Source organism: Trichoderma breve, chromosome 4, assembly GCF_028502605.1.
Source record: "Trichoderma breve strain T069 chromosome 4, whole genome shotgun sequence".
Classification (NCBI taxonomy): Eukaryota; Fungi; Ascomycota; class Sordariomycetes; order Hypocreales; family Hypocreaceae; genus Trichoderma; species Trichoderma breve.
The window spans coordinates 1-26,827 of record NC_079235.1 but is presented as its reverse complement, the minus strand read 5'-3'; the positions used below and the strand labels follow the sequence as shown (position 1 = coordinate 26,827).

At 47.6% G+C, this 26,827-nt stretch overlaps 11 protein-coding genes across 11 annotated transcripts; 5 read left to right on the top strand and 6 right to left on the bottom strand.

Moving 5' to 3' along the window:
• Nucleotides 1–392: 392 nt before the first annotated feature.
• On the bottom strand, nucleotides 393–893 carry T069G_06294 (snoaL-like domain-containing protein; the record flags this gene model as incomplete). Its single annotated transcript, XM_056173504.1, has 1 exon — nucleotides 393–893. One exon carries the CDS (start codon nucleotides 891–893, stop codon nucleotides 393–395), a length of 501 nt encoding a protein of 166 aa, XP_056027083.1.
• Nucleotides 894–3,735: 2,842 nt separating this feature from the next.
• T069G_06293 (ornithine cyclodeaminase/mu-crystallin family domain-containing protein) lies at nucleotides 3,736–4,752 on the top strand (the record flags this gene model as incomplete). The annotated part of the gene is made up of 1 exon (XM_056173503.1): nucleotides 3,736–4,752. The coding sequence occupies one exon, from the start codon at nucleotides 3,736–3,738 to the stop codon at nucleotides 4,750–4,752; it is 1,017 nt and encodes a 338-aa protein (XP_056027082.1).
• Nucleotides 4,753–4,903: 151 nt separating this feature from the next.
• On the bottom strand, nucleotides 4,904–5,974 carry T069G_06292 (uncharacterized protein; the record flags this gene model as incomplete). The annotated part of the gene is made up of 1 exon (XM_056173502.1): nucleotides 4,904–5,974. The coding sequence occupies one exon, from the start codon at nucleotides 5,972–5,974 to the stop codon at nucleotides 4,904–4,906; it is 1,071 nt and encodes a 356-aa protein (XP_056027081.1).
• A 768-nt stretch (nucleotides 5,975–6,742) lies between these two features.
• On the bottom strand, nucleotides 6,743–8,027 carry T069G_06291 (d-isomer specific 2-hydroxyacid dehydrogenase, NAD binding domain-containing protein; the record flags this gene model as incomplete). Its single annotated transcript, XM_056173501.1, has 5 exons — nucleotides 6,743–7,343; nucleotides 7,406–7,487; nucleotides 7,543–7,595; nucleotides 7,651–7,754; nucleotides 7,809–8,027. 5 exons carry the CDS (start codon nucleotides 8,025–8,027, stop codon nucleotides 6,743–6,745), a joined length of 1,059 nt encoding a protein of 352 aa, XP_056027080.1.
• A 689-nt stretch (nucleotides 8,028–8,716) lies between these two features.
• Nucleotides 8,717–10,801, bottom strand: T069G_06290 (prolyl oligopeptidase family domain-containing protein; the record flags this gene model as incomplete). Its single annotated transcript, XM_056173500.1, has 3 exons — nucleotides 8,717–8,910; nucleotides 8,977–9,634; nucleotides 9,686–10,801. 3 exons carry the CDS (start codon nucleotides 10,799–10,801, stop codon nucleotides 8,717–8,719), a joined length of 1,968 nt encoding a protein of 655 aa, XP_056027079.1.
• Nucleotides 10,802–11,181: 380 nt separating this feature from the next.
• T069G_06289 (uncharacterized protein) lies at nucleotides 11,182–12,194 on the bottom strand (the record flags this gene model as incomplete). Its single annotated transcript, XM_056173499.1, has 2 exons — nucleotides 11,182–11,631; nucleotides 11,715–12,194. The coding sequence occupies 2 exons, from the start codon at nucleotides 12,192–12,194 to the stop codon at nucleotides 11,182–11,184; spliced, it is 930 nt and encodes a 309-aa protein (XP_056027078.1).
• A 1,572-nt stretch (nucleotides 12,195–13,766) lies between these two features.
• T069G_06288 (OPT oligopeptide transporter protein domain-containing protein) lies at nucleotides 13,767–15,187 on the top strand (the record flags this gene model as incomplete). The annotated part of the gene is made up of 5 exons (XM_056173498.1): nucleotides 13,767–14,309; nucleotides 14,385–14,473; nucleotides 14,543–14,743; nucleotides 14,804–14,881; nucleotides 14,959–15,187. 5 exons carry the CDS (start codon nucleotides 13,767–13,769, stop codon nucleotides 15,185–15,187), a joined length of 1,140 nt encoding a protein of 379 aa, XP_056027077.1.
• Nucleotides 15,188–15,214: 27 nt separating this feature from the next.
• Nucleotides 15,215–16,426, top strand: T069G_06287 (OPT oligopeptide transporter protein domain-containing protein; the record flags this gene model as incomplete). Its single annotated transcript, XM_056173497.1, has 3 exons — nucleotides 15,215–15,507; nucleotides 15,613–16,109; nucleotides 16,158–16,426. The coding sequence occupies 3 exons, from the start codon at nucleotides 15,215–15,217 to the stop codon at nucleotides 16,424–16,426; spliced, it is 1,059 nt and encodes a 352-aa protein (XP_056027076.1).
• Nucleotides 16,427–17,362: 936 nt separating this feature from the next.
• Nucleotides 17,363–18,813, top strand: T069G_06286 (FAD dependent oxidoreductase domain-containing protein; the record flags this gene model as incomplete). The annotated part of the gene is made up of 2 exons (XM_056173496.1): nucleotides 17,363–17,608; nucleotides 17,683–18,813. The coding sequence occupies 2 exons, from the start codon at nucleotides 17,363–17,365 to the stop codon at nucleotides 18,811–18,813; spliced, it is 1,377 nt and encodes a 458-aa protein (XP_056027075.1).
• A 3,936-nt stretch (nucleotides 18,814–22,749) lies between these two features.
• Nucleotides 22,750–23,459, bottom strand: T069G_06285 (uncharacterized protein; the record flags this gene model as incomplete). Its single annotated transcript, XM_056173495.1, has 4 exons — nucleotides 22,750–22,761; nucleotides 22,816–22,896; nucleotides 22,953–23,327; nucleotides 23,397–23,459. The coding sequence occupies 4 exons, from the start codon at nucleotides 23,457–23,459 to the stop codon at nucleotides 22,750–22,752; spliced, it is 531 nt and encodes a 176-aa protein (XP_056027074.1).
• Nucleotides 23,460–24,106: 647 nt separating this feature from the next.
• T069G_06284 (asparaginase domain-containing protein) lies at nucleotides 24,107–25,817 on the top strand (the record flags this gene model as incomplete). Its single annotated transcript, XM_056173494.1, has 3 exons — nucleotides 24,107–24,346; nucleotides 24,414–24,820; nucleotides 24,896–25,817. 3 exons carry the CDS (start codon nucleotides 24,107–24,109, stop codon nucleotides 25,815–25,817), a joined length of 1,569 nt encoding a protein of 522 aa, XP_056027073.1.
• Between the last annotated feature and the right edge of the window lie 1,010 nt (nucleotides 25,818–26,827).

Genomic DNA, 26,827 nt, shown 5'->3' with positions numbered 1-26,827 from the left:
GGCGTTGTATTTATTTTGCTAAGTTACTGGAAGATCACCCTACAAGCAATTGCAACTGTGTCGTAAGAATTTGAAGTAGAGTCGTCGGCTGACGCGTCTGTGAGGTCCAACAGCTGCAAGACGACATCTTGCCAGCACCGCAGTAGATAACAACCCGAAATGATACCAGTCTACAGATATTATAGCAAGTCTTTTTATTTTGTAACAACATTCTATTTACATCTCTTTCCATCTTCTCAGCCAGATCTCTTCATAACAGCGCAGTATATCACTTAGGTTCCCACAATCTTTCACAAGAATATTGTTCTTGTAGTGCCGATGTTTTGTTTCTATTCATATATATTACTTAACCTGGCTATGAGGTCAAGATGGAGAGTATTCAAGATTACTTTTCACTCCATTTGCCATCCAACCTCGCTAAAGTTGTCTTCAATAATGCTATAGTCACCCTCCACCCAGATAGACCTGATCTTTAGGTGCTTGAACTTCCACAGCCCATCTGTGTCATTGGCTAGCTCGGCGCAATAGAGACTACCTGACATCAGGCTCCTTTGACCAGGTTCCATGCCCTTGCCCTTGACAAAATGTTGTACCAGCACAGTAGCTGTCAGGCTAGCCTGACTTTCCTCTCTCATTTGGACACGCACGTTGGTGACTATGTGCGTCGTATCAAGCTTGAAGATTAGGGCGAGCCCCTTGGCATGGATTTCGGGTAAGCTTTGCATGGTGTGATCATTGACTTCGAATATGCCGTCAGGCATGAAACTGGAGTCGAATAGGGCTGCATCGTTTGAGTCCCAAGCCAAAGCGCAGCGATAAATAGTGTCCGCAACGCTCTCACTGCTAGTTGTGGGTAGGTTGAGGGCCGCGGGGAGTGAGAAGGAGGATGCCATGTTGTAGGTATTAGAGTTGGGGTTAGTGGAAGTTCTGCGCTGTTGGACAACTTGATTTGAGGTCAAAGAGTCATGAGAGAAGGTTAAAGGTTATTCTAGCTCTTCAGGAGGATCAAATTGACATTAAATACCCATTTCTTTATCTCTAAGCAATTGTGAGACTACGAGATTGTTAGGTCTATCACCTCTCTTCTGCTCCGCGAGACAAGTTGTAAGTGAACTAACGGCCAATCGGAGGCTTCTGTACCCGAATGGTGGCTAGTATAAAGCTCCAGACCGCTAATAGTGATATGCGAAAAAGGGTTAGCATATGGTCGCTCATGCAGCCGTCCGCCAATCAGAATCTTGTATATCCAGGTAAAGGGCTAGGGAGATGGGAGCTCGTCTCATCATTTCGAGCTGTGAAAAACCCTCACAGTTATTCCAGTATTACTCTTCCGCAGCATCAGAAACAAGCCAAATATGGCGCCGACTTGTCCAGCAAAGGTTCGGGAACGCAGATTCATGACGAGGTCGAGATTTGGCTGCCGGAATTGCAAGCTCAGAAAAGTCAAGGTAGTATATCTCGGCTGTTTACTAAAATGATACATCGCTAACCCCATTCTTGGGCTGGTAGTGTGATGAAAGCAAACCGTGCTGCAAGAGATGCATTTCATTCGGGGTATTATGCAACTTCAGACTTGATGTTCTTGACCTGCAGCCCTTCACCTGTGATCCTGCTATATATGCATCGCAGCTCGCTAGACAAGGAACGGTGCTTCAAGCACCTCCCAGCAGCTCTGTGTGGACATCTGATGGATCAAACTTTTATCAACTAGACTCAAAGTGTCAGGATTTTGTGACTAGGTATCTAGGAAGAAGCCTCATTACTCCAGACGACCCTAAAATGGTCCAAGTGAATCGCAGCCTCATGGCCTTAGCCTTCTTCGTAAGTTTCGTCAGAGGGCTGAGCCCTGTCTATATTCAGCAGATGATAGGCTATATATCTACTCCATTGTACTACCGGGACCATGGTAACATAAAATCTCCGCAGAACCCTTTCTTGATGCACGCCTCCATAGCAGTGGCCTATGCGTATGACCGTCATTTGACTCAATCGTCGGACTGCCGTCTCTCGGTAGAAGAGTGCTATCACCGGTCTCAAAGCTTAGCGATTTTCAACAAAAGGTTAAATGAACCAATTGAAATCAAGGATAAGGATGCAATCTGGGGAACAGCAGCTGCGTTAGCCGTCTTGTCTTTTTCGACTCCTGATGCTACTACACCTGAAGAATCGTGGCCCCTTAAACCTACTGAGCCCACGGATCTGGAATGGTTACGCATCAACACGGGTAAAATGTCTCTATGGTGTATAGCTAACCCGCTACGCTCGGACAGTCTATTCTGTATCATGAAGTCAACTTTCGCGGAAATGAACTTTCCTCTACCAGAGAAAGGTATAGATGGCATGTTAACAGCCTTGGCTAGCGTCTGTCATCTTGAAGACTCATCGACAACGGAAAACAACCCGTATTTTAAAGCCGCTCATGCCGTATCTGAGATCCAACGGCTCTCAGATAATCAGGTCACCATAGGGCAAACAGAAGTCTTCACCCGCTGTATATGTGGCCCTTTCAAATCCTTATTGCAAAGAAAAGATCCTATTGCGCTTTTATTGATGTATTTATGGTATCGCAAAGCTGGTCGCAGTATATGGTGGATTGAGCTGAGGGCTAGAGTAGAATGCCCCTCTATTTCCTCGTACTTGCGGTTATATCACAGTAGATATGCCACTATACATGCATTCCTGCCAGGAGGTGTTCTCGAAACTTGGATAGAGGGATAATCCTTATACGAACTCTAAATTACTATATCATCTACATTTGCAAGTGTACTAGTCGCGTTAACCTTAAAGTTTGATGAGCGTGGCCATGTTCAATGTGCAAAAGTCTTAGCAGCCATGCCCTGGCTAATCTTTAAATGCTTGAGCAACCTCAAACTTTGATAGTTTATTTTGCACCAAAGCTAGTAATTATTACGAGTGTCATGAATTGTTTGAGGTGAATGCTACCACTTGTTGCAACGCTTTGTGAATTTTACCGTGAGCATGTATATCCTTTGCAATATCAGTCAGAGCTGTTGGCTGTCCATGCGCGGGAACGACACTGTAAGCAATTCGCCCGTTCTCACTTGCATGACCTCCAAGGAAACGTACATTGCATTCTAATTAACGCCATCACCGCGAATCTGGTCCGTCAATTGAAGAGCAACTAAGTCAGGGAATGTCATAACGATGTTGCACCAAGCATTGCCTTCACACGATATTCGACAAGTATGAAAGTAATGGAGTTTTTTTATCTAAAAAATTATCCTAGACCTCGGAGCAAGTTCACCTATAGTGATTAGCAGATTTACCCTCTCAATGATGAGCTAGTGAAGCCAATTGGTAGCTTCGATTGTCAAAGTCGAAATCACATTCGACTGGTACCTACCGTTTCAAGTGTTATGGCGTCTCTGCTAGACAGCCTCCAGGACAGTCGAGAATGGAGCAATTCGTTTTGGTTGCCAGATGGGCCCTCGAGAGCGCGCGGATGACTGATTATTGCATACACCTCCACTGCTTTATTATGGCACAGATGCTTGCCGATCCCGGAGCGGAGATCGAAGAGCACGCAATGCTACCGCTGACTCCATACTGCGTACTCCGTCTGCATCAGCAAAATGTGACTTGATATTAGATGAGGGCCTAAGCCATGCTGTACCCGCCGCGCTACATATAAAAAGCTATTTTGTCTTGTAAAAGTTACCATTGATTGCGGCACTTTGTTTGAGCATAGCAGTCTACGTACTAACAGCAGCAAAGATGGTCGCGACGACAGAGCCCATTCATATCACATACCTCAATGGCCTAGATATTGCGGCACTAGAGCTTACTGATTCGGAGATACTAGAGGCCGTTGAGAAGGCGCTTGATGCGCAGGGACGCAAGCAAGCAGTCATTGAACCACGAGTGCATCTTGTGCCGCGCGATTCAGCCAAAGGCCACTTCAACGTTCTACGCGGCGTCGTTCATCCGCTTAATGCGGCAGGCGTCAAGGTTGTCGGGGATTTTGTTGACAATTACAAGCACGGATTACCCTCCGAGTTTGGTATCTTGAACTTGTTCGACCCAGACACCGGCGTGCCCAAGGCAGTTATAGATGCGACATCTATTACGGACATGCGCACTGGCGCAGTTACAGCCCTGGGAGCAAAGTATCTGGCACCCAGTAAGCCTAAAATCTTGGGACATATTGGCGCCCGTGGCAGCTCCTACTGGAACATCCGTCTACTAGCCAGTCTCTTCCAATTTGATGAGATTCGCATCCATTCCAAGCGCAAAGAGAGTCGTGAAGCTCTGGGTGCGAGACTGGAAAAGGAGCTAGGGAGGCCAATCCGCGTGCTGGATAACTGGGAAGAGACCATTGTAGGAGCAGACATTATCGTTGAAGCGTCACGGTTGCCAGCACCCGAACCTTTGCTGAAGACAAGCTGGATAAAGAAGGGTGCGCTGGTGATGCCCTATGGCACAATGAGTGCCCTGGAGCTTTCACTGACAGACATTATGGACAAAATGATCGTCGACGACTGGGGCCAGTGTCGCAAGGGTCTGCCACTAGGGGCCTTGCGGCAGCATGTGGACAACGACAAGCTGACAGAAGAGAATCTCCATGCGGAGATGGGCCAGATCGTGGCGGGCTTGAAAAAGGGCAGAGAGAGCGACGACGAAACGATATTGTTCTGGCATCGTGGACTAAGTCTTAGCGATATTGCGCTCGGAACAGCCATTTTGGACAAGGCGGCGAAGCTTGACGTTGGACAACGATTGAGATATGCCTAAAGCAAAGTGCCATATACATAAAAAAACCCGAGTAGAAACTGATGGTCAAATTTTCCAACACACAATTTTCACTACATCACATTGCCCATATCCAGCACAAACTTGCCGTAAATATGAAGCTTTGCCTCGCATCGTGATACTCCTATGCATGCTATTTAAAATTCGGGGCTATATAATCACTTAGATCCATCTCATCCACTGTTGTCTGTAGATACTCAAGCTGCTGTTGAACCCATTCCTTCGTTAGCCGGTGCGTCTCAGCAGCTGGCCTTCCTTCGGCCTGCAAGGTATCACGCATCTTAGCCAGACGCTGAGCTACAACATTCAGCCGATAGTCCGCCCACTGTCGAAAAAGCTCGTCGTTATTGCTGATCGGCTTGACGGTGCGCAACGTGCTGGTGTCTCGCAGCATCGGATCCCGTGGACGCATCGAGACGACAAAGGTGATGCGCTCGCCGCTGCCGAGTGTCCGCAGTGCAGCGTGCTTGACCATGCTCCCCTGCATCATGACAGCATATCCCATGCCTGGCTGCCTCATCTTTAGGATGCCTCCATCGCCTTTGCGCAAGGCTGTCTCGCCGCCCGACATGCCGACCGGATCAGAGAGCATTAGCACGCATACCCACGGATACGAGTCGCGATGCCATGCCGAAACAAGGTCTTTGAGATCCGCACCGTCTTCATCTGGTTCAACATCGTCGCTGCTCGCTTTTGGCGGCTCTGGTGGGGGTAGATTGTCTGTGATTGCACCATTCTTGTCGACATGTTTTGGCAGTTGAACGTTAAGCTGCCCAATTTCATAGTCCATGATAATGTCCAAGTCCACACCAGCCGCGTCAGAACAAGCTTTCAGCATCTCGGGACTTCGCCACATGGAGTAGGCAAACGGTGCGGCCGGCCCATATCCGCGGATGCGATAGACGCCAGGATATTTCCACGAGCCATATTTGCCAACAATGTCGGGGCGAAAGATGTCGGCACGAAGCTCACGAACACCAGAGGGAGTTAAGAGTGGGAATGGTGCAGTGATGGCCGTTTGTGAGCTGGCTTCTGGGAAATCGAGGCCAAGGTCATGAAGGCTGATTGTTGAAGAGGGTCGATTGTAGCATAGATGCTGGAGCGGATCAAAAGCAATTGGCTTTTCCTGCGATGCCGATTCAATCGGTTCATCCAGTGGCTTACCTGATATGTGTAGAGGTCTCGCAATGCTAGCTGCTGCCATCATGAAAGCAATGTTGTTCTCAATTGGCTAGGGTTTGTCTTTTACAGGAGGACCAGCAGTAAGACTTGGGCCACAACCAGACTGTTAGTCTCGATTTATCGTGATGTCGGTATGTTACATTTGCGAGTAGACGTATATCCACATCTTCTCGCCGATAACGGACAAATCAGAAAGATTCCATCTTCACCTGTAGATCATGGTTAGTGTCTATCACGCCACTCTTTGGTTCAAGCACGCACGCGATCTGAAGCCCACACCAGTATTCTGCATGCTTACTCAAACGGCAAAATCAACATACCCGAAACGATCAATCTCCACCGGAGCTATTTTAGCAAGGCTATTGAACAAGTGCGTGCAGTGCAGCAGGCTCTGTCAACGGCTTAATATAATGCTATCAGTTGAAGATTTACTCCAGAAACTACTGTTCAGTAGAGCTTTTATTGTTTACTCATGAACAGCGCAGGCTATCATCTTCCTATTTTGTAATCGATCCATCACCGTAGTTTATGGCTCCCGTCTTGAAGCTTGCCTCAACAATCTTCTTAACCAGAGTACAGTAGTTTGCTTCTCGAAAGAGCTTGATTGTTGTCAAGTCCTCAGTTATCGGGATAGGTAGCCCGGGATTCAGCCTCATAAAAAGGCTGCGCTAGCTGATCGAAGTACGTTTTGTTTTCAATAGTGAACAGCATAACGTCGGCTATAGAAAAAGCTGATGTCCGATATATACATAAGGAAGTGATGGACTTGGCAAGTATCGCATAGAGCTCTTTAATATCCTTCATTTCTGTTCACTTTATTCGTGAGCTCTCTTCCTTCACTAAGTCGAATGAGGTTATACTTGAGAACCTCATATATCCTTTGAGCGTAAGCGCTAGAATCTCCACTGACGTGCGGTGAAATGAACAGATTCTTCGTGCTCCACAAGCGGTGGCCATCTGGCAATGGTTCAGGATCTGTCACATCAAGTGCAGCTCCGCGGATTACGCCGTCTTCAAGCGCGTCAATCAAGTCATCTGTTTTGATGATCTCTCCCCGGCCGACATTTGAAACAAATGTCTTCTGTTTAGCAAGGAAAGCTAATTCGTTTCGTGAGATGAGACCCCGTGTGTTCCGTGTCAGTGGAAGAGTAATGACAAGTAGATCGAGGCCGGAGCTCAGAAACTCATGTAAGCCTTCAGTATCCCCAGCCGAGAACCATTTGCTAGGCAAGATGCCTTCAGGGTCACCGAGGCCTGCTGGCGTATAAGTCTCATCTCTGCGCGACTCAGGCGAGAGACGCGGGTGCAAAGTACACACGTAGACATCCATGCCTAATGCTTTCAAGACTCGAGCTACCTGGCGACCGACGGCGCCGTACCCAAGAATGCCACTGAGAACTTATTAGACTCACTGTATCTCATGTTGTCACTTAGGTGATCAGATTCAGCTTACACTCGCTGTTGAACTGCGTCATTCACGGGCTCTGCCAACTTCTGCCACCGGCTTTGGCGCTGGATATCAACGTATCGAGTAACTACGAAATCAAGTTAGACATTATTCCCAATTTATGGAGTTGTTATACTTTTGACTTTGATGTTGGAAGGCTAAAAATGTTGTTACTACCCACTCAGCTATCTGTGGTCTTCACGACGAGTCAGCATGTCAGATTCACTCATTTAAATCTTGGAGGTTCGTACCCATGCACACCACTAGCTGTACAGAGAGCGACATTTGTTTCTCGTATCAGAGGGTGGTCGAGAACATGGTTTGCACCAGCACTCTGCAGCTGCACATACTCCAGCTTTGGAGCAATGTCCGCTGTTGGTAATGCACTCCCGGTGACGAGGATAGTGACATCCTTCCACTCTTCGTTGGGGAATTTCTTCTGGAATGATGGCGTATTCCATGTTGTGTCTCTGACAGTGACGATTTCCAGGCCAGGAAACAGCTCTTTAAGCTCTGCTATCCACTCGAGTCGGAACTCCGTGCCAAGTAGCGACTTTGGCGGTCCTGTTACTCCTAGGAGGACCAGTAGCTTGTGGCCGTCGAGGGTTCTATTTGCAGTAGGGGCCATGTTCAACTACCTTCGAGATATATTCACGGAAACTCTACTTGGCTCAACCCCAAATCGTCGCAAGCATTAAATTGTGAGGTATTGGTCGATAGACCTAGGGCTTCAATGGAGGGCAAGAAATCGAGTGGTGTGTAAGAGGACAAAAGTGGAATATATGCGAAACGGATTGCGTGCTCATTATTAGTGATTTCTGCATTTGTATATGCATTATGTCAGCAGCACAAAAGCATCATTCGGCGAAGTCATACAATAATAATCTAGCAGAGCAAGATGGACTGTGTTATTTGACAGGGTTGTTACTTCTCAGCTGCAGATAAGTCTACTGTACCTGTAGCCTTGCTACTAAAAAGTATATACTATGAATGTTGTCGTAGCTCCCTGCCAACCAGCTGTTGCGCGCGTACCTGAGAATTATCTTGTAGCAAGCGGAATTTGCGCTAAAGGCTTTTAGAGGATCTCAAAGATCCATTATGGCCTTGATAGTAAGGGGCATATGGGCGTACATGTATATATCAATTGAGTCTCTGCTGGAATATTGTACATGGTTCGTTAGAAGTAACTCACTGTAGTGCTGACAGGCATTGTATCGCGGGTCTTGTTTGTTTAAAAAGTTCTCAACAGGTATGTAACACTGGCGTATTAATTTACATCAAGTACAATTAAATAAAAAATCAATTGTATTACTGAGTTTATTTATCTACTGGCATAAAATGGCCAAACCAGCTAATCATTCTGCAACAAGCATCTATTAAAGCGGGAAATTGGCGAATGCCATGGCCCTCTTTCGGATATTCCACAATACATGATTTAACTCCATGATCCAGAAGCGCAGTATGATAGTAATGTGCCTGGGCAGGTGGAGTGCACTGGTCTACCTTTCCCACTAGTTGCAGCGTTGGCGTCTTGCAACGGTGGACATATCTCAGTGGGCTTCGACGAAAATACAAACTCTCTATATTGTAAGGACGATTGTCCAGAGTCCGCTGGCGAAGGTCGCTGGACAACCACTGCAAGTTCCAGTCGCTAACAGGAGAAATAGGAATTGCGGCGGCGAACCTGTTTGTCAAAGTGGTCAGCCAAGCTGACTGAAAGCCACCGTAGCTACCCCCAATGACACCCAATCGGGAGGCATCTGCAACACCAGAACTGACAAGATAGTCAAGCCCTTTCAGGAGATCGGTTGCATCACCGCCCCCAACGTCCCCTACCACGCCCTGTGTAAACTTTCGACCTCGTCCAAGGGAGCCTCGAGGATTCGCGTTGAGGACCGCATATCCTTGAGCTACTAAAAAGGCTACCCAAGTTCGATATCCCATCCACTGGTCAATAAAGGCGCTCATGGGACCTCCATGAACATTGAGAATCAGAGGGTATGGTTTCTGTCCTTTGGGAGGGAGGTATAGGAACCCCTGGATTTTTAAGCCGTCTGTAGACTCCCAAGAGACTGCGTGGCTCTGGCCCAGCTGGGGCCGAAGCCAGCGTCCACCATCGTCTTCGAAAGAGAGTATTCGGGTATATGCGCCGGCCTCGCTAACCAATCCAATTTCCGGCTGTAACTCCCAGCCCTGTCTAACTACAGCGAATCCTCCGCCAGGGAGGCCGGCTGGCTGAGGGTAAGAAGGGCCACAAGCATTGCCTGTCGACCAAAGCTCACGTACCTCATGGGTGAGCACGTCAACCTTAAGAGCCACCGATGTGAGGTCTCTCAAGCCCATACTAAACAAAGTCTCTTCATTGAACCACTCAAGACTTGAAATGTCGACATTGGAGGCGATTCGCGTCTGCTTATTGGTCTTGCTATCGACGCAGACGATACAGCCAGCAAGCTTGGTGCGGTCCCCACCGACGGATTCAACAAAAGCAACTTTCGAACCCGAAGGTGAAGCAGTTGGCTGCGCCATAAAGTATTCCCCTCTTTCAACCATAACACGTTCCACGCAATTCGAGAGTGATATTTTGACAAGAGAAGATTCCTTGTACGCTCCTTCGCCAGGTCGATCACTGACAATGGCAACCGCATCCTGCGGACCGCACCAAGCGAACCGCCAAATGTTTCTTCCAGGGAGGCTAATCCGGCGCGTCTGATGGCTTTGTAAATCATGGAGCCAAAGACTGCGGACATCCATCGCAGCATGGTCTGTTTTCACAATCGGGGTCCATTGTGATCGAGGGACATCCAGGTCAACGAGCGTTCCAGAACCTTCGAAGCCAGATTTGGGCAGACCGAACGCCGCGAGACCTATAAGTATTTTGCTACCATCATGCGACCAAGAAAAATCTTCGATGATGCCTTGGAGAGGTTCCGAGACCAAGGGCTGCGCTTCTCCAAGTCTATCGGATCTCAAGTAGAACAATTGATATTGCCCTGCTCGAATTCTGTCTGATAGGAAGACCAGCATCTTCCCGTCGGGAGACCACTTGGGTTTCTTGTTGTTATGCGGGCCATGAGAAACAGCCATAGGCACAGGATCTGCTGACATGCTTGATCCTGCGGGTAGATCAACAATGTAAACATGTGCTTTGGGACCGTCCTTCAGCGAGCTCCAGATGTACCCAGTAAATGCGAGTCTTGTGCCGTCAGGCGATACAGCCAAGTCCTCGGCGTTGCTCAGCTGGCCAAATGACGGGGCATGGACTTTGGTGAAGAATCCTTCAACTTGCTTCCAAATTTGCGAATCAGCAATATCGGGCACCTCGGCAAGCGGATAGTCATGATTTCGAACACCACAACTATTTTGGCCTCTCTCGCCATTCTCCAGTGTCCGTAAAGTCATCTTGTGAGTAACTTATACTAGGAAGCGAACGTAAAGGGTGCCTTAGGTCTTCAGATTTACTGTTATTCTGAAAAGTAGCGATGTATAGGGATACAGCTGGTGTAATTCCCCAGGCTGTCTCTTTTATGTAGTAGAGGAGATGTGAGTGCGGATATTTTGGCCAATCGCATTGTTCCGCTGGAAACAAGTTGAACGACAATATCCCACTTCATCAAACCCGTATACCCAGGAGACAGACACTTATTTAAACACGGTCATGGATAATCTGGCCAATTGAACTTCAGAAATGAACTATGTGGAAGAGGAGTGAAAGGCTAGCAAATAATCCGTATCACCAATCGATGGACGTGTTTGACATTTAGCAGGAACCTAGAACAAAACTATTGCCAAGCTGATGCTACTGTAGCGGAATCATGCAGCACCCCTTCTCCTCGCAGGATAACCCGCATCTGCTCCTTGCTAAGTCGCCGCCCATACATCTTCTCGCCCTCCCAAACCCTAGACAAGGCTCGGATCAAGTCAGCCCGAATCATCCGTCCCTGTATCCAATCCCTGTGGATGGCATCACGCGTTTCAATACCAACGAGGAAAAGAGATCGGTCAAACCAGCTGTAGCGGGCCTTCATGCGCTGGAGGCGATGTGCAATCTGCAGGAATGATGAAACAGAATCTTGAATACGGATATCAGGCGACGGCACGTCCTGGCAGCGGAAGTGATACAAACGAATAGCATAAAATTCGCATACCGCGGCATCAATCTGGAAACGGATCCGCGGATACCTCCCGTCGATTGTGTCACAATGTGCTATGCGGAAAAAAGAGCTATATTTCTATACCTCTCCCCAAGAGAGATGAAATCAGTATTTAGCTCCCAAACAGTAATACTCTACTCATTTGTCGAAGTAGAACTTACTGTTTCCAGTGTGTCAATCTCGCTTTGGATGCTTTGATAATTACCCATCCCAAACCAGAACAGTTGATTAAGCAGGTGGTACAACCTGTGCTGCTCATGATATACGTCATAGCACTCGACACTTTCTATATCGTAAGTGAGCTCTGAAGACGGATATCTGTCGCCATGATTGAGATATAGGTAGTTTCGAGATATTTGTCGTATGCGCCGCATACAGTCACCCTCGAGAAGAAGATCAGAGAGTTTACCCCCATGTGAGACGAAGTTTAGTTGCACATCGGCATAGATGAGCATTCCAAGGAGTTTGTAGATGAGACTATGAAAGGCTGTCTCATTATTGAAGATTTTATTCGGTTCCACAACATGGTCTTCGGCAGCAGAACTGCACCGATCGTAGAGGCGATGCGTGATAACATAATTGTGGATCTTTGCATTGAGATCTCGCCTCTGCAGTCCTGTTGAAGAGGCAGCGTTATCCATTGTGCATAGTATGAGCAGCCAGAATGAGACCATCACAACAAGGTGGTTAGGATGCTCCTGTAGAAGAATTCGGTGTAGGAGTTTCAGCCCCTTGTTGAGGTTCGCTTTACTTGATAGCGAAATGCCTTTGTCGTGACTGTGATGGGATATGCCTTGTAGTGAGACAGCCAGCATCAAGCGAAGGACCACCTCTTCCTTCAAGGCAATAGTAAGAAATATGGAATAAGCCGACCAGGAAAATCCTTTTACGCTACGTAAGTCTGTGTATTGACCCTGGTAGTATTCTAACGCTCTCTTTTCGTAATTGTCGAGGTTGAGAGCATCTGGTAAGTCAAAATGCAAAGATAATCTCGGCGAAGAGAGATGATGTAGGTCAGAGGATACTTGTATGGAATGTGGCCAAGTGGATGAATTCGAGTCTGCGGCAGTCATGCCTTCTTGAAATGCAGGAGTGGCTAAAGTGCTGATACACCCAATCCACTGAGATTGTGAAGGGATATTCGGTGTCCCTGTAATGACGGCAGGGAATGGAGGGAGAGTCGGTTCCCATAAATCACTGTCGCCAAGCCAAGATGTCTCCTCCATGCCGTTGTCGGGAAGGATTATATCGAAAGTATTATCCAGTAGCACATGGGACCGAGCACATGAAGGCGATAGTAACATATATGCCTCTTGCTGCGGCTCAGTGATTGCTTCACTGGATAGAGGTCTTGGTGTGGTGGATAACGCATCCTCAATCACCACAGGTGTAACCAGGGAGACTGAAGAAGCACCGCGGCTGGCTGTAGAGAAGCCTTGATCCTCGCGGCTCATTGACGAGCCGGCATCTGACAGTGGGACACCGTCTCCTTCGGGAGCTGGAGAACTGAGAGGCGAACTTGGACTTTGCTGCTGTACATTCGGCAAAATGTTCGGAGGCTCCCAGGTATTTCGCGACTTGATAGAGCCATAACCACGTCGCCGGAGCCTAAGGGGGATTGATGGTTCTGGTTTACAACAATTCAAGCTTAAGCGTGTACACCGCCCACACGCTGGTAACCCTTCATCACATTTAATTCGTCTCTCTCTACAGGCGCAGCATCCTAGCCAATATGCATGTGTTAGCCGTGTATGCCTGCCGTCTTCGAATTAGCGTAAATGCTCACCATTCTTGGACCTCTTCTTGCTAGGTTGTGACATAATCGCAATATTGTCTTGAGCCGTGTGGCAAGATATACGTAAGAGCCATTCATACCTTACTGCCTCAGAGGTTTTGATAGAAAAATGGAATTCACATCTCGTACGGGGGAAAAGATGAGGAGAAATGCCAATCGACAGTGGAACTACCATGCGCGCTAGCACAACTAGCATTGGCTCAGCTTCCTGGATCGCGGGGGATTACATTCACGCTAGGATATTCTAGCGAATGAGCAACGTGCTTGCTATCTACATGTCGGAATACCCGGGATCAAACTCAACAGCAACATATCGAAATCACCATTCGTTCATGTATAAAATAAGTCACTTAGATATGCATCGGTTGCTCTCGAATATGCTGGCTATTCAAACGGTGCATTCGTTTCTACTTTTGCCATGGCACCCTCCGCTCGTCAAATAACTCCTATCGATGGGGCTATGATTAGCGATGTCCCCCGAATAAATGAGATTGAGTCCAAGGCCGATCTCGAAGAGGAATTGCACGATACTGTTGTCAATCTTGGAAAAAATGTAGGAGATCATTATATTCGCAAAGCTAAGGTTGAGGAGATTGAACGTTCGAATGGTGAGCCCGGCAACGACGTGCCATTATCTGAAAAGATTGGCGTCGACGCGTCTCCATTCCCAGAAGTCCAGGCAGCCGTCCGCAATTACGATGAGGAAATGCCAGCAAATACCATTCGTGCGTGGGCGATTGGTCTATTCCTTGTCACCATATGTGGCGGAATGAACATGCTCTTTCACCTGCGGTCGCCTGCAATATCGATTTCTACTATCGTCGCGCAGTTTCTCGCTTACCCCATCGGCCGCCTGTGGTCCCTTACAATGCCCCAGCGAATATTCATGACATTCGGAGTCCGTTGGTCTCTCAATCCCGGGCCCTTTAATGTGAAAGAGCACGTGGTAGTCACCGTGATGGCAAATGCTGGGTTTGGTATCGGGGCGGCTTATTCAACCGATGTCCTTACAGCTCAGCAGAAGTTTTATGGACAGTCCTTTGGATGGGGATTCCAACTTCTCCTTACGTGGACTTCGACTATGATTGGTTACGGTATAGCTGGAATAAGTCGACGCTTTCTTGTGTAAGTGCTTGAACTTCTAATCGCTTCAAGCCCAATTCGACGTATCATTGTAACGCTGACCTCGCAAAGCTGGCCAGCAGCCATGATTTGGCCCTCTAACCTGGTTTCTACTTCCCTAATGTACACCCTTCACGACCACGCGCCTGAGGATACCTCACAGAGCGATGAATGGTCTGTCGGCCGCTATCGGTATTTTATCTACGTAGCCGTGGGCTCCTTCGTCTGGTACTGGGTACCCGGATTTCTCTTTGAAGGTCTGAGCGTTTTCGCGTTCGTTACATGGATCAAGCCGAACGACCCAGTGGTCAACCAACTATTTGGAGGAATCAGCGGAATTTCGCTGATACCCCTGACGTTGGATTGGACTGTTGTCTCGGCCTATGTGCTGAGTCCCCTCATTCCGCCGTGGTAAGTGTTAATGCAGCCTCTTTATGAGGCACTCACAGAGATCCAGTCACATTACTAGTAGACGCTGATTTCATTAGGTACGCTATTGCAAATACATTGGTTGGCGTTGTTGTCTTCTTCTGGATAACTGCCATCGCGGTACATTTTTCTGGAGTTTCGTACGCCAAGTACATTCCGATGGGAACTTCCAGTGTATACGATAACACTGGCAAAGTTTATAACGTGTCTCGGGTCCTCAATCCCGATATCACCTTAAATATAGACGCATACAAGGCTTACTCGCCTCTTTTCCTCCCTACGACCTGAGTACTCTCATTCGGCGTCTCATTCGCTATGGTCATCTCAGTCTTGATCAACACCGGTTTATTCCATGGTTCTGAGATCTGGCTACGGGCAAAGCTAGCTCGGAGGCAAGAAGATGATGTGCATATGCGACTGATGAAAAAATATCCGGATGCACCGGACTGGTGGTATGCTACTCTATCTGCCGTTATGCTAGCTTTGTCGTTTGGTCTCCTATACGCTTGGGATACCAAAATGCCTTGGTGGGTCCTTACTGTCGCCTTTATTATACCATTGGTATGGACTATTCCAATGGGTATGGTTCATGCGATGACCAACGTGCAGTACGTCAAACCCTCCTCTCCGTAAACCGATCCCTTCCCTCCCCTCTTCCCAATACGGCTGTAGTAAGCGCGAGCCACACGGCTAATGCCAATGATTGACATCAGGCTTGGACTTAACGTCCTCACTGAATTTATCGTCGGCTACATCTACCCCGGACGACCGATGGCCATGATGCTCTTCAAAACATATGGATACATGACCATGTACCAAGCCCTCAGTTTTGCTCAGGACCTCAAGCTCGGGCACTACATGAAGGTACCACCTTGCACCCTCTTCTGGTCACAAGTTGTGGCAACGTTGTGGTCGGGGATTGTGCAGATTGCGGTCATGAACTGGGCATTCAGCTCGATCGAGGACATATGCTCCCCTGAGCAATCCAATAACTTTACATGCCCTGGCGGTCGCGTCTTTTTCTCCAATTCCGTCATATGGGGTTTAATCGGTCCCGCTCGCATCTTTTCACCAGGGCAGCTCTATAGCAGTCTCTATTGGTTCTTCTTGGCGGGTGCTATCCTTCCCGTCACTCTCTACCTCCTAGTCCGCAATTATCCACGCTCGCAGATTAGATACATTATGGCGCCTGTGATTTTCGCGGGCTGCGGTTGGATCCCGCCTGCTACTCCCTTGAACTACCTCAGCTGGGCCATAGTTGGTTTTCTTTTCGCCTATGTCATCAAAAACCGGCACCAAGGGTGGTGGGCTCGCTATAATTACATTACATCCGCTGGCTTGGATGTGGGACTCGCACTCTGCAGCATCCTGATCTTTCTTACTCTTAATCTGACCAAGACAAGCCCTCCGAACTGGTGGGGTAACACTATTACCAGTCAGACGCTGGACTATAATTCTGGCCAAAATGTCTTGAAGAAGGTTGCATCTGGGGAAACATTTGGTCCGCCTGAAGGCTCTTGGAAATGATTTTGGAAATGATTTTCCAAATATTGTTTCGTGAAAGTTAATGGATTTAGGCATTATAGGGATTTTTTAGTTATTAAAGAAAGACCTTCCAATGGGCAATCTTGAATGAAGTGTATTTTCTCGCCCAACTTATATTAACCAAGCTGAAACTAGCCTAGCCGTGTAAAATGAAACATCAAATATGGAGTAAATACACGAGGAAAATATCCTTTGAGCTTTAGGATAATCAGCTTAAAGATGCCTTCCCACCTGTTAATGAAGCAGATATTATTATATTATCACCTGGTCTTCGTAGAGCAACTTGCTCCTCTACAATCATTGCTATGGAGTACACCTGCGATTGATTGGCCTAACCCGCAACAAATCCTTGTACCATACCAGTATAAGGATTACAGTAAATCTACCGCCCCGCGGGCCCTCATTCTACCGAAACAAAATTAATAGAAAGCCCCCGATACAACTACAAAACAAGATCGGATTTCTCATAATATCCTTGAGCTTTCTTTATGTTGGCTTCCAATAGGCATCGTGTGTTGCAATTTCGCAACACTCCTGCTCTCCAGCGATCAGGGCACTAGCATCAGCACTAACGAGGCTTGCGGGTAATTGGACCAATCGGCAGTGCGCAGCGCCTTCTCTCCAATTTTCTATGAAGCCTTGGTCCAAACATAACTGATCATCTGTCGAGCATCATCCATTTTAGTGTATGTCCGTATTCTGCTTTTCTGTTGCTTGACCTCTTTAGCCTGTTTGAGTGGAAACTCTCATATTGGCCCACGATTGAGTCGAATTTCTACTCCCGGATTGCATGTCTTTATTGTGACTAATTTGGTATATAAATGCGAACTCGTCCTCTGCCGAACGCTCTGATTATGGCCTGGCATATCCTTTATTGTAATAGTACACTGTGAAGACTTCCACCTGACTGTCCTCCCTATGGCTACCCCTCAAGCGCCACAAGCCGCGGAATGGCGTCAACCATCAAAACATGACTCTGTAATAATTGTTGGCGCGGGAGCTTTTGGGCTTTCCACAGCTTTACATCTTTTACGAGATGGTTATACAGATGTCACTGTCCTAGAAAGGGGTGATGAGATTCCCTCTCGGTACTCTGCTGCCAACGATATCAATAAGATCATCCGAGCTGAATACGAAGATCCTTTCTATCGTGACCTTACGCTGGTGAGTTGCAACCTCAGTCACACTGAATCTCCTCCAATCTTGGCTTCCGATCAACTACTGACAAACAAGCACAGAAAGCCATTGAAAATGGCTGGCGCCAGCCGCTCTTCGCTCCTCACTACCATCAAACAGGTTACATCGTCGCTAGGTCGCCTCAAGCTCCCCCAAAAGTAGCGGAAACTCTCGAAAAGTCTTTACAGGTAGTGGAAAGCCATCCGCTATTTTCGAATGAAATATCCTCCCTGAACAGTCCGGCAGACTTCCGTCGCAGTGCGTGGCAGCTCTCGGGCCCGATGCTGGGCTTCAAAGGCTACCTCAATCGCATAGCAGGTTACGCACACTCGGGAGACGTTATCCGCGCAATGTTTCTTCGCTGTGCCCGGGCTGGAGTTAAATTCATCACGGGCGAGCAGCGAGGAAATGTTATCGAGATATTGCACGAAGCCACGGGCCCGCGAGAACAGCGATGCATTGGGGTGAGAACGTCCGATGGTAAGGTGCACCGTTCTGTAACAACAATCCTCGCCCTAGGGGCATTTGGAGCATCTTTAGTTCCAGAACTGGCAAGTTTTACTACCGCTCGATGCTGGTCTGTTGGCCACATTCTTCTTCATGCGGACGAGGCAGACCTACTCCGAGGTATTCCGGTCGTGAATGTTCGAGATCTCGGCTTCTTTTTCGAACCAGACCCTGCTACCCGCCTGCTGAAACTTTGTCCTCTCGGTGCTGGGTATACCAACACTAGAGCTGATGGCGTATCATTGCCACCAGCTGACCACCTGTTGAACGAGTTCATGCCGAAGGAAGACGAGCAGAAGCTAAGATTGCTACTTCGCAATACTTTGCCATGGCTAGCAGATCGACCGTTCATAGATAAGAAGTTGTGTTGGTTCTCGGATACCGCAGACTCTGACTTCTGTATTGACTATGTCCCCGGCTGGAACGGCTCTCTTGTCGTTCTTGCGGGAGACTCAGGGCACGGATTCAAGATGACGCCCATAGTTGGAGAATGGGTTATCTCGCTTTTTCAAGATGGGGCCCAGCGTATTCCTCGCTGGCGCTGGCGAAGCTTACCAAATGAGAACAAGGTAGCTAAAGGGAAGGGATGGGGTAATAAAGTTACCTGGCGGATTGGTAAAGAACGGGAACTCTCAGAACTTTTAGCTGAGAAAACGTCCACTGAAGAATCCCATGCAAAATTATAAATAACTTTCTCTGTCTATTGGTTGGATCTTTAGCAATGTAACAGCCTAGTTTCCTATATACTACTGCAAAGGCGTTGGCATAGCTACCGGAGAAGCACAGAGCTAATTGGCGCTCTGCATAGAGAGCGGCAACCCTCAGACCCAGCAATGAGAGTCGTCGCAACGGGCTGTTTGACATGCTGCATAGACCGCTGGATCGACCATGGCAGTGCCAGACTGAAAGAAACCCATATGTACAAAGCACATCTTCATATAGCAACAAGTTATTGATAAAATAGCTGGGGCGAGGTTCGTCTGCCAATATCTCTTGTTTTGAGTATCACGCAAGGGGCTACTTAATATACAAGTATGGGCTGGCGTTATAACAAACGTTTATTATTTTACATCTAGTATGGATGTCAATCTTCTGGTCATTGAACACCTTGAAACGAAAGCAATTGAGTGGCTCTTCATTTACTGATAACGGCCCTATCGGAATAACATCACTGGCTCAAAAGGTAGTATATCGTTAGAGTAGAAAGTGATGGAATCTACGGAAGCACCCTAAAGAAAGGCCGATCTTGTCAGAATCTTGCAGCATACTTTTCCCACGTATTTTTGCTTACAAAACTTTGACATCGAGTCCCAACTCTCATGCTGTCATTATTGCATCGCACTTTCACAAGAAAGATGATGTTCGTTGCTTGGGTAGTCTCATAATTACGTCACGCCTCGGAGCTCTTACACGGGGCGATTACCCTATAAAAGGAAGATGAACGCCGCCACACAAAATTTGAGCGACCTTTAGCTCATCATACCCAAATACCAACGACAAATATTCATAAGATACAATGGCTTGCGATTGTGGAACAACTTGCAGCTGCACTGGTCCAAACAACTGTAGCTGTGGCCAGAATTGTACATGCAAGAACTGCGGTGTAAGTTCAACTTGAGCAGACGGATGCCTCAGGAGCAAACTTCTCACTTGGTTATTTCAGCATTAAAATACACAAAGTTTCTTCGGGAGAACCACATTCGTCTCAGGCACAAAGTCCAAGTTTGGTGCTTAGGCAAAGACTTGGGCAGCCTCCTAAACTCAGTGTATTTACAATACATGGTTTGTGCACATAGGATCTGCCTTGAGGAGGCATATAGTCTTGGAAATTACGGCCATGTTTGGATTTTGTATGCGTAGTTTAATTCGTTGCTATTTTACTTACTCTAACGAATAAGTTATGGTAAACTTTGAATGGTCTAGCTTTATTTGCATTTGAGAAAGTGGACTTGAGAAAAATACGTTTAATTCGCTGGCTCCTTGTTCCAGTTCTATGGTTGGTGATGAAACAACATCTCAAAAGTATTCTGTACTCTATATACCCGTTGGTTCCACTTTGCAAGAGACCAACTGTGAGCTACCCTCATCACAGTTGGTCTCTTGCAAAGTGGAACCAACGGGTAATTCAGGATACTGATCAAGTAGATACATTTTCTGGGGTAGAATTGGTACGTGGCAAGGCAATAATGGACGCTGAGCAAGACTGGAGATGACGATAAGGCACCGTTATGAACTGGGGTAGCGGCTGGGTTGAGCTGCTAGAATTACAGTAAGCCGTGGTACAGCTCTGCGCTGGCGCTGGGGCGCCACTTAATACGTCAAGCCGTGCCCTGCTACTGCTGCTTTCCGCCTAGGGCCGCAGCGCACGAGCCAGAATGACAGCGAGCCGTAGTACAGCTCCGCAGCGGAATAACGGGGTAGGATTCCATGCATCCTTCTTGTCAGATATCCAGAGGATCCTTGACAGGCTTGCACGAAAGAAGAAGGGCAGGCTGGTCTCACCAAACTACCAATGATTTAGACGATCCAACATATTTGCAAATAGCACAACTACTAGGTAGTTCGGCGTCGCGTAGTACAATTCGTCCGATGTCCTGCGGAGCGCGGCATCTTGAAGACTTATATATGTACCTACTCCATAGTCTACACGCTTACGGAGTTGCCTTGCCGTTGCGTATCACTTCAACGACAGAATATACGAAGCGAGAAGGATCATCGCACCTGAAATGATACGCTATGATAGACCGGGTTCTGAAAGTAAACTAGGGTTACATAAGTAGCTATTCTCGGTCTCCATAACCCATCACGTTCCCACGTCAACAGTGCTACGGCGCTAGTACGTAGCAAGACTACCTAACTACTATACCCTATGTTCGGTATTGGTTATCTTTCGGTGGTTACTTAGACTGTGAACCGACAGTTGAGTACGGAGTTGCTCCCTGAGGCCTGCAGAAGGATTCGATAGCATGTGCCGAAAGGAGGAGCTAATTTATTATTAAAGGCCGAAAAGTTAGTGTTTTTTATCTGCTCTTCTGACTGACAGTCATATTGGAATATCCTGAACACTGCTTTTAAACTTAGCCGTGCTAGGCTTTCTACTACCGTCGTTCTCACTGTTGGCACGCGTGTACTTAAAACCTTGTACACCTGAACAAATCACCATGGACAACACAGTCTTTTTCCAGTCAACTAATACACATTTCGTCGATGAGCATTTGGTATAAGCTTTCACCTTATATATCTAATACTAGCAACTGAATTAACCGGAGTTCTTTATAGGATACACATGCCTGGGATGATAGAGATTTTATTTCAGAGCAAGGTCACATGAATGTGCCAAGTCTGCTGGGTAGTCAAAGTCGTCTGGAGATTGGTAATGCTTTAGTGTGCCCAAGAATGTATTCGTCGGAGCCTTTAGATATGCCATCTGCCAACTCCCTAGGCTTGACAAACCGTAGCAGGCTGTCAGAAAATCCAAGCTTGTTACTGGACCCTGCAGCCATCTCCTTTGGTTTACTCAGCCAAATTACGGAGGTTATCGACAGTGCGCCAGGTTCAACTGGATCTGATAGTACAGGTCTATGGATAGGTGATGTTAGCACCACTAGCTCACCTCAGCCATCTCTGGAGGCTACTACCGATGACTGGTTTCCTGCCGATGTCTATGAGATGGGATTTCCAAATGATAATGGTACATGGAGTTGCAAATACGCAGGCTGTACGTCTCAAGTTGTCTTTGAACGGGCGTGCGACCTCCGCAAACACTACAAGTCACATGTAAAAGTCTTCTTTTGCAATCAGCCTGAGTGCATGACTTCAGGTGCTGGCTTTGCCTCCAAGAAGGACTTTGATCGGCATACACGCTCCCACCAGCCCAATATACCATGCATAGTGCCTTCATGTAACCGAGTATTTAGCAGGCTTGACAATATGGTGAGCTATCCTGTGCACACACTTCTTTTGGATTGTCTTTTAATTGAAATAATAGAGAAATCATTTCATCAAGATGCACCTGCAACGCCAAAATACCATGTTTCCCAGACCATGTCGTAGGAGGTCCAGCCGGTTCCCTAGGAAGAAAGACAGCGATACAAAAGATCACAGATTACCAGACTATGCATGAGATTCAAAAGACCAAAAAATTAAGTTAATACATGGGCCTTGGATTTCACCGTCAGCTGCTGCCAAATTACCTTTTTCTTTATTGCCTACCTGTAATCTGCCGCGTAACCATAAATGCAATGTCGGCGTCATGATTAATATTACATGATCTATTTCTGCGCATAGCCTTCACGGAAGCATTGATTAGATGTGAAAAACATGTTTGGCAGAAGATACCCTCCCTTTAAGTATGGTGCTCTTCTCAAGAAAGCAGATATCATTATGTTGGAGTAAATCTCAGGAGTTGAGAGTTAGAAGAACGAAGTGGACATGCAAAGAACTATTATATTCTAATAACCCTAGGCGAGATAATTCATAGCCGGGTCTTCAAAGGATGTAACAGCTCTCCTCATAACAACCCTCTTCTTAACAACCCTGACTCTCATAGACAAATAAGCCATGCAAAACAAGCTGAACATCATTTGATTATACTCTTTATCGTATAAACAGTCATCTAATGTTTAAGCAACAAGCTAAAATGTCTTTCAGTATGCTGCTCTGGGCAAAAAAAGAGTGATATTACTTACACCCGAGCAGGCCATGTCACCGCGAGCAACACAAGCGAGTTCGTTCGCAACCTCAGCAGTAGATCTCTTCTTTGCAACAGCCTATCTCGGCGTTAGAGCACAGCAATTCTTCATTCGAGTCAATGATTTCAACTTACGCCAGCGCAAGCCATGTCGCCGCGAGCCACGCAAGCGAGTTCATTGATCTCCTCGGGGGAGCGCTTGCCAACAAGGCCAGCACAAGCCATATCGCCACGAGCCACGCAAGCGAGCTCATTGACGGCATTCTCAGTCGCACGCTTCTTAGAAACGAGGCCAGCGCATGCCATGTCGCCACGAGCGACACAAGCCAATTCGTTAGCAACGGAGTCCGAGCCGCGCTTGGAGACGAGACCGGAACAAGCCATGTCACCTCGGGCGACGCAGGCGAGCTCATTGGCAATCTCATCGACGCTGCGCTTGCCTACAAGACCGGCACAGGCCATGTCGCCGCGGGCAACGCAGGCAAGCTCGTTCGCGACATTTTCGACAGTCTTTGAATAATCAGTAAGCCTTGCTGCTAGACCTTTGTTTTCGGTGTGGTACACATGTTAATGACTTACCCGAGCGGGAAGGGAAGCGGCAACAGCGCCGGTGGCAGCAATGAGGATGGTAGAGAAACGCATTTTGAAATGAATTTGATGGTTATTTAAATAAACAGGACTGTAAGGTATTGAGTCACGTAAGGAACACGTTTCTGCTCTTTGGTAGAGTATATTAAATGAGGAGTGTGAGGTGGATGAGGAGGATGAGAATGGCAGATGGAAGCAGGATAGAGCAGACTATTAATACTTCCATATCATAAGCCCCCATAGACGACAAGTTTGTTCTTGATTCACGGCACATCTTCGTACTCTGTAGCTAGAGCATGCCACCAACCTTCCTGCGGCTGCTTAGGTGAGGCCCCCAGTACAGTCTGGCCTGCCACCACAACGCACGGCCAACTTAAGAGTAGTCCTTCTTAAATTGGGGGCCTTACATTACGTATTCAAGCAGAGCCTTGAATTTACTCGAGCGACCTTTGGCTGACGAAAAGGCTACAACTAGAACGGTGGATTAACACCTCATCGTGGGCTTGTATGAAGTTGAGAGTCAGAATCCCTTCAATATGACGATTTTTAGTCAATTGACGATACAACTTGGATTTGTGTTTATTCATCAACACGCTATTTAAAAAATACATAGTCTATGACCAATATCACACAAGCTCAAATCCAGGCCCGCGCTCCAAAAAAGCAAAGATTAACCATTATTATCAACATTTTTATCAATCATGTTGGCTTGTGGAGGAATTGTCCTCCATGGCGGAGCATCAGAATCGTGGATAGGAAATGCGGAGAGCTACCACACCACGAATACATTCCTTAAAGACCTAGTCAGTAGGGCTGAGGCGTCACTTGGAAAAGGGACTCTCGCTGTTGACGTGGCCGAAGAAGTTGTAGCGGAACTGGAAGACTATCCTGCCTTTAACGCTGGTAAGGGGGCTGCTGTAAATGTTGATGGCAATTTTGAGGTACAACTTGACTTCCTTCAATGTTTGTTGTATCCTTGGTTAACAAGCATGACCACCTGGGTTGTAGGTAGAAGCAGGCATTGTTAACGGCGCAACCTCTGCATACCGTGCCGCTGTATGCCTCCATGAGACCAAAAACCCAATTAAGCTGGCGAGAGCGATGCTGGACAACTCGGGGCCGACCACACCCGTCTTCATCGCTGGCTCTGGCGGCGATGAGCTAGCTAAGCAGTTGGGACTGGAAATAGTGCCCAATAGCTACTTTGCCACCGAAAGTCGAACCAGCTACTGGCATAAGAAGAAGGCCGAGATGTCAGAGCACGGCACAGTTGGTGCGGTGGTGCTGGATGTACATGGCAACCTTGCTGCAGCGAATTCAACAGGCGGGATGATGTTCAAACCTGTTGGGAGGGTGGGAGATACAGCAGTGTTGGGCTCTGGTTTATATGCCGACAAGAATGTGGCTATAGCTTGGTACGCAAAACATGATGGCTTTATTTGCTCGTACCTTCCAATGTTATTTCTGCTAATCATGTTGTTCAATTACAGCAGCGGCGGAGGTGAGGCCATTCTGGCGTCGATGCTTGCAGGCCGCATCGCCAATCTGTACAGCAATGGCATCACCATCGCCAAGGCAGTTGAGCAGGCCATGCGGGATGCTTCACAGCTGTTTCCCACCATCTCGTGCGGCGTGATTGCTATTACGGCTGATGGACAACAAACGGCCCAATGCAACAGCCGCATCTTCAACATTGGGTCCTCTGGCAGCAAGTCGGGATCGAGCCATGTCGGTTTGCTACCCTGCACCATGCCAATTATAACACCTCTGTGTTTTTACGAGGACGAATTGATGCGAGTGGGAGTGTCAAGGCATCCGACGAGGCTGAACCAGCTGACATTCCAGCTCAAGCAAGATTTGAGTCTGGTCAACATGTCGGAAGAGCAGGTGTATGCGCTCTTTGGCAAACTGAAAAGGATTTGCCAGTCACTTGTTCAAAGCACGGGAGCGTCCGACGTGGCCATGGTGAGCTGGGCTGGCTGCACTGGGGGGCATTTGTTCCCTATAGGCGAAGATGGTGAGCCGAAAAGGGAATTCGAGAGCGAGACAGACAGAGCAGAAGACTACCAGACAGTATTTGGCGATGGATTCATGGCGATACGGCAGCGCGTGGCTACTGGTACTACCAACGGTGGTGATGTTGCGGACGCCAGCCTGTTGCTGCTTGGGGATGCCGAGATCCGCTGGGCTGTGGAGCTGTTCCAGCGAGCCCTGGAGAAGGACGCTTCGCTAAGGATGGGCTTACATAGTGGAGGCTGGTCGCTATTCGCGGGCCGGCAACTTGCTCCCCTGTCCCTGTCAGCCCCGTCATCGTCGGCTCCGAGCTCAAGCTACTGCTACCGCGACGTATTGGTGGCCTCATCTTACATCGACCCTTACTGGCCCAGTCCGGCGCCATTCATGGTGGCGTGATTTTCGCGGTTGCTCATACCGAGCAGCAAAAGCAAGGCGCTTGGTGCCATCATTCCAACGCCCAGAATTGGCATTGCCAAGCAGAGGCCGTATACAACACCTGGGGTTTGGAGACTCGGTAGAAGTGTCGGCATGAGGAGGAGACAGGCAGCACCACCGAGCAGAAGAAATTGGCTAAGCTGGAGGGTTGGCTTAGGGGTTTCCAATCTGGCGATGGCTGTTCCCGAAATGGCACTGATCAATGTGAATGCGATGGAAGGGACGACAAGGTGAGTGCTGGCCAACGTGGCAGATTCGACCAGAACACTCTGAAAGAAGAATGTGGCATTATACATTATCTGCCAAGAGGTGAGAAATTAGTGGTGTCAATCTCGGACAGCTCTCTTTCATAAAGTATATACAACTTACAATGTAATTGATCATGGACAAGAGGAAGGCATTCATCATGATGTTCCTGAAGGGAAATCCGGCGAGTATGGGTGGAAGGATAGGTTTCGCAGCGTCAACTTCAGCCCGTGCAAGCAGGTACACCATGAAAGGAAACAGTGCAGATGCCAGTAGTATGAATGGATTTGTCCAGGGAAGAACGTTGCCTGCAACTCCCAAGACAAACATCAGTAATCCCAAGACTAGGACCTGCTCCTCGTTAGCTAGTTACCGTAAAGACAAAACCAACAATCGATAAGCTCACAAGAAACAAGGCGCCCTTCCAGTCAAATGTATGAAGAAGCTGTCTGAGGTCTAATGGGAAGTTTGTTTCTTCTACACTCATGTTTTCGGTGTTTGATGGTACGAAAAAGTAAACCATGATGAGGGTGATGATGCAAAATGGTACTTGAATCTGGAAAGTGTACCAAATCAGGTCAGCTTTCAATCGCATAATGAGATGGAACTTGGGGCAAACAACCATGTATAACCAACGCCAGCCGAATCGTTCAACAATTGCTCCGCCGGCAACGGATCCAAGGCTACAAGTAATAAAAAATATGTAAGTGTCTACTAGACTTTGA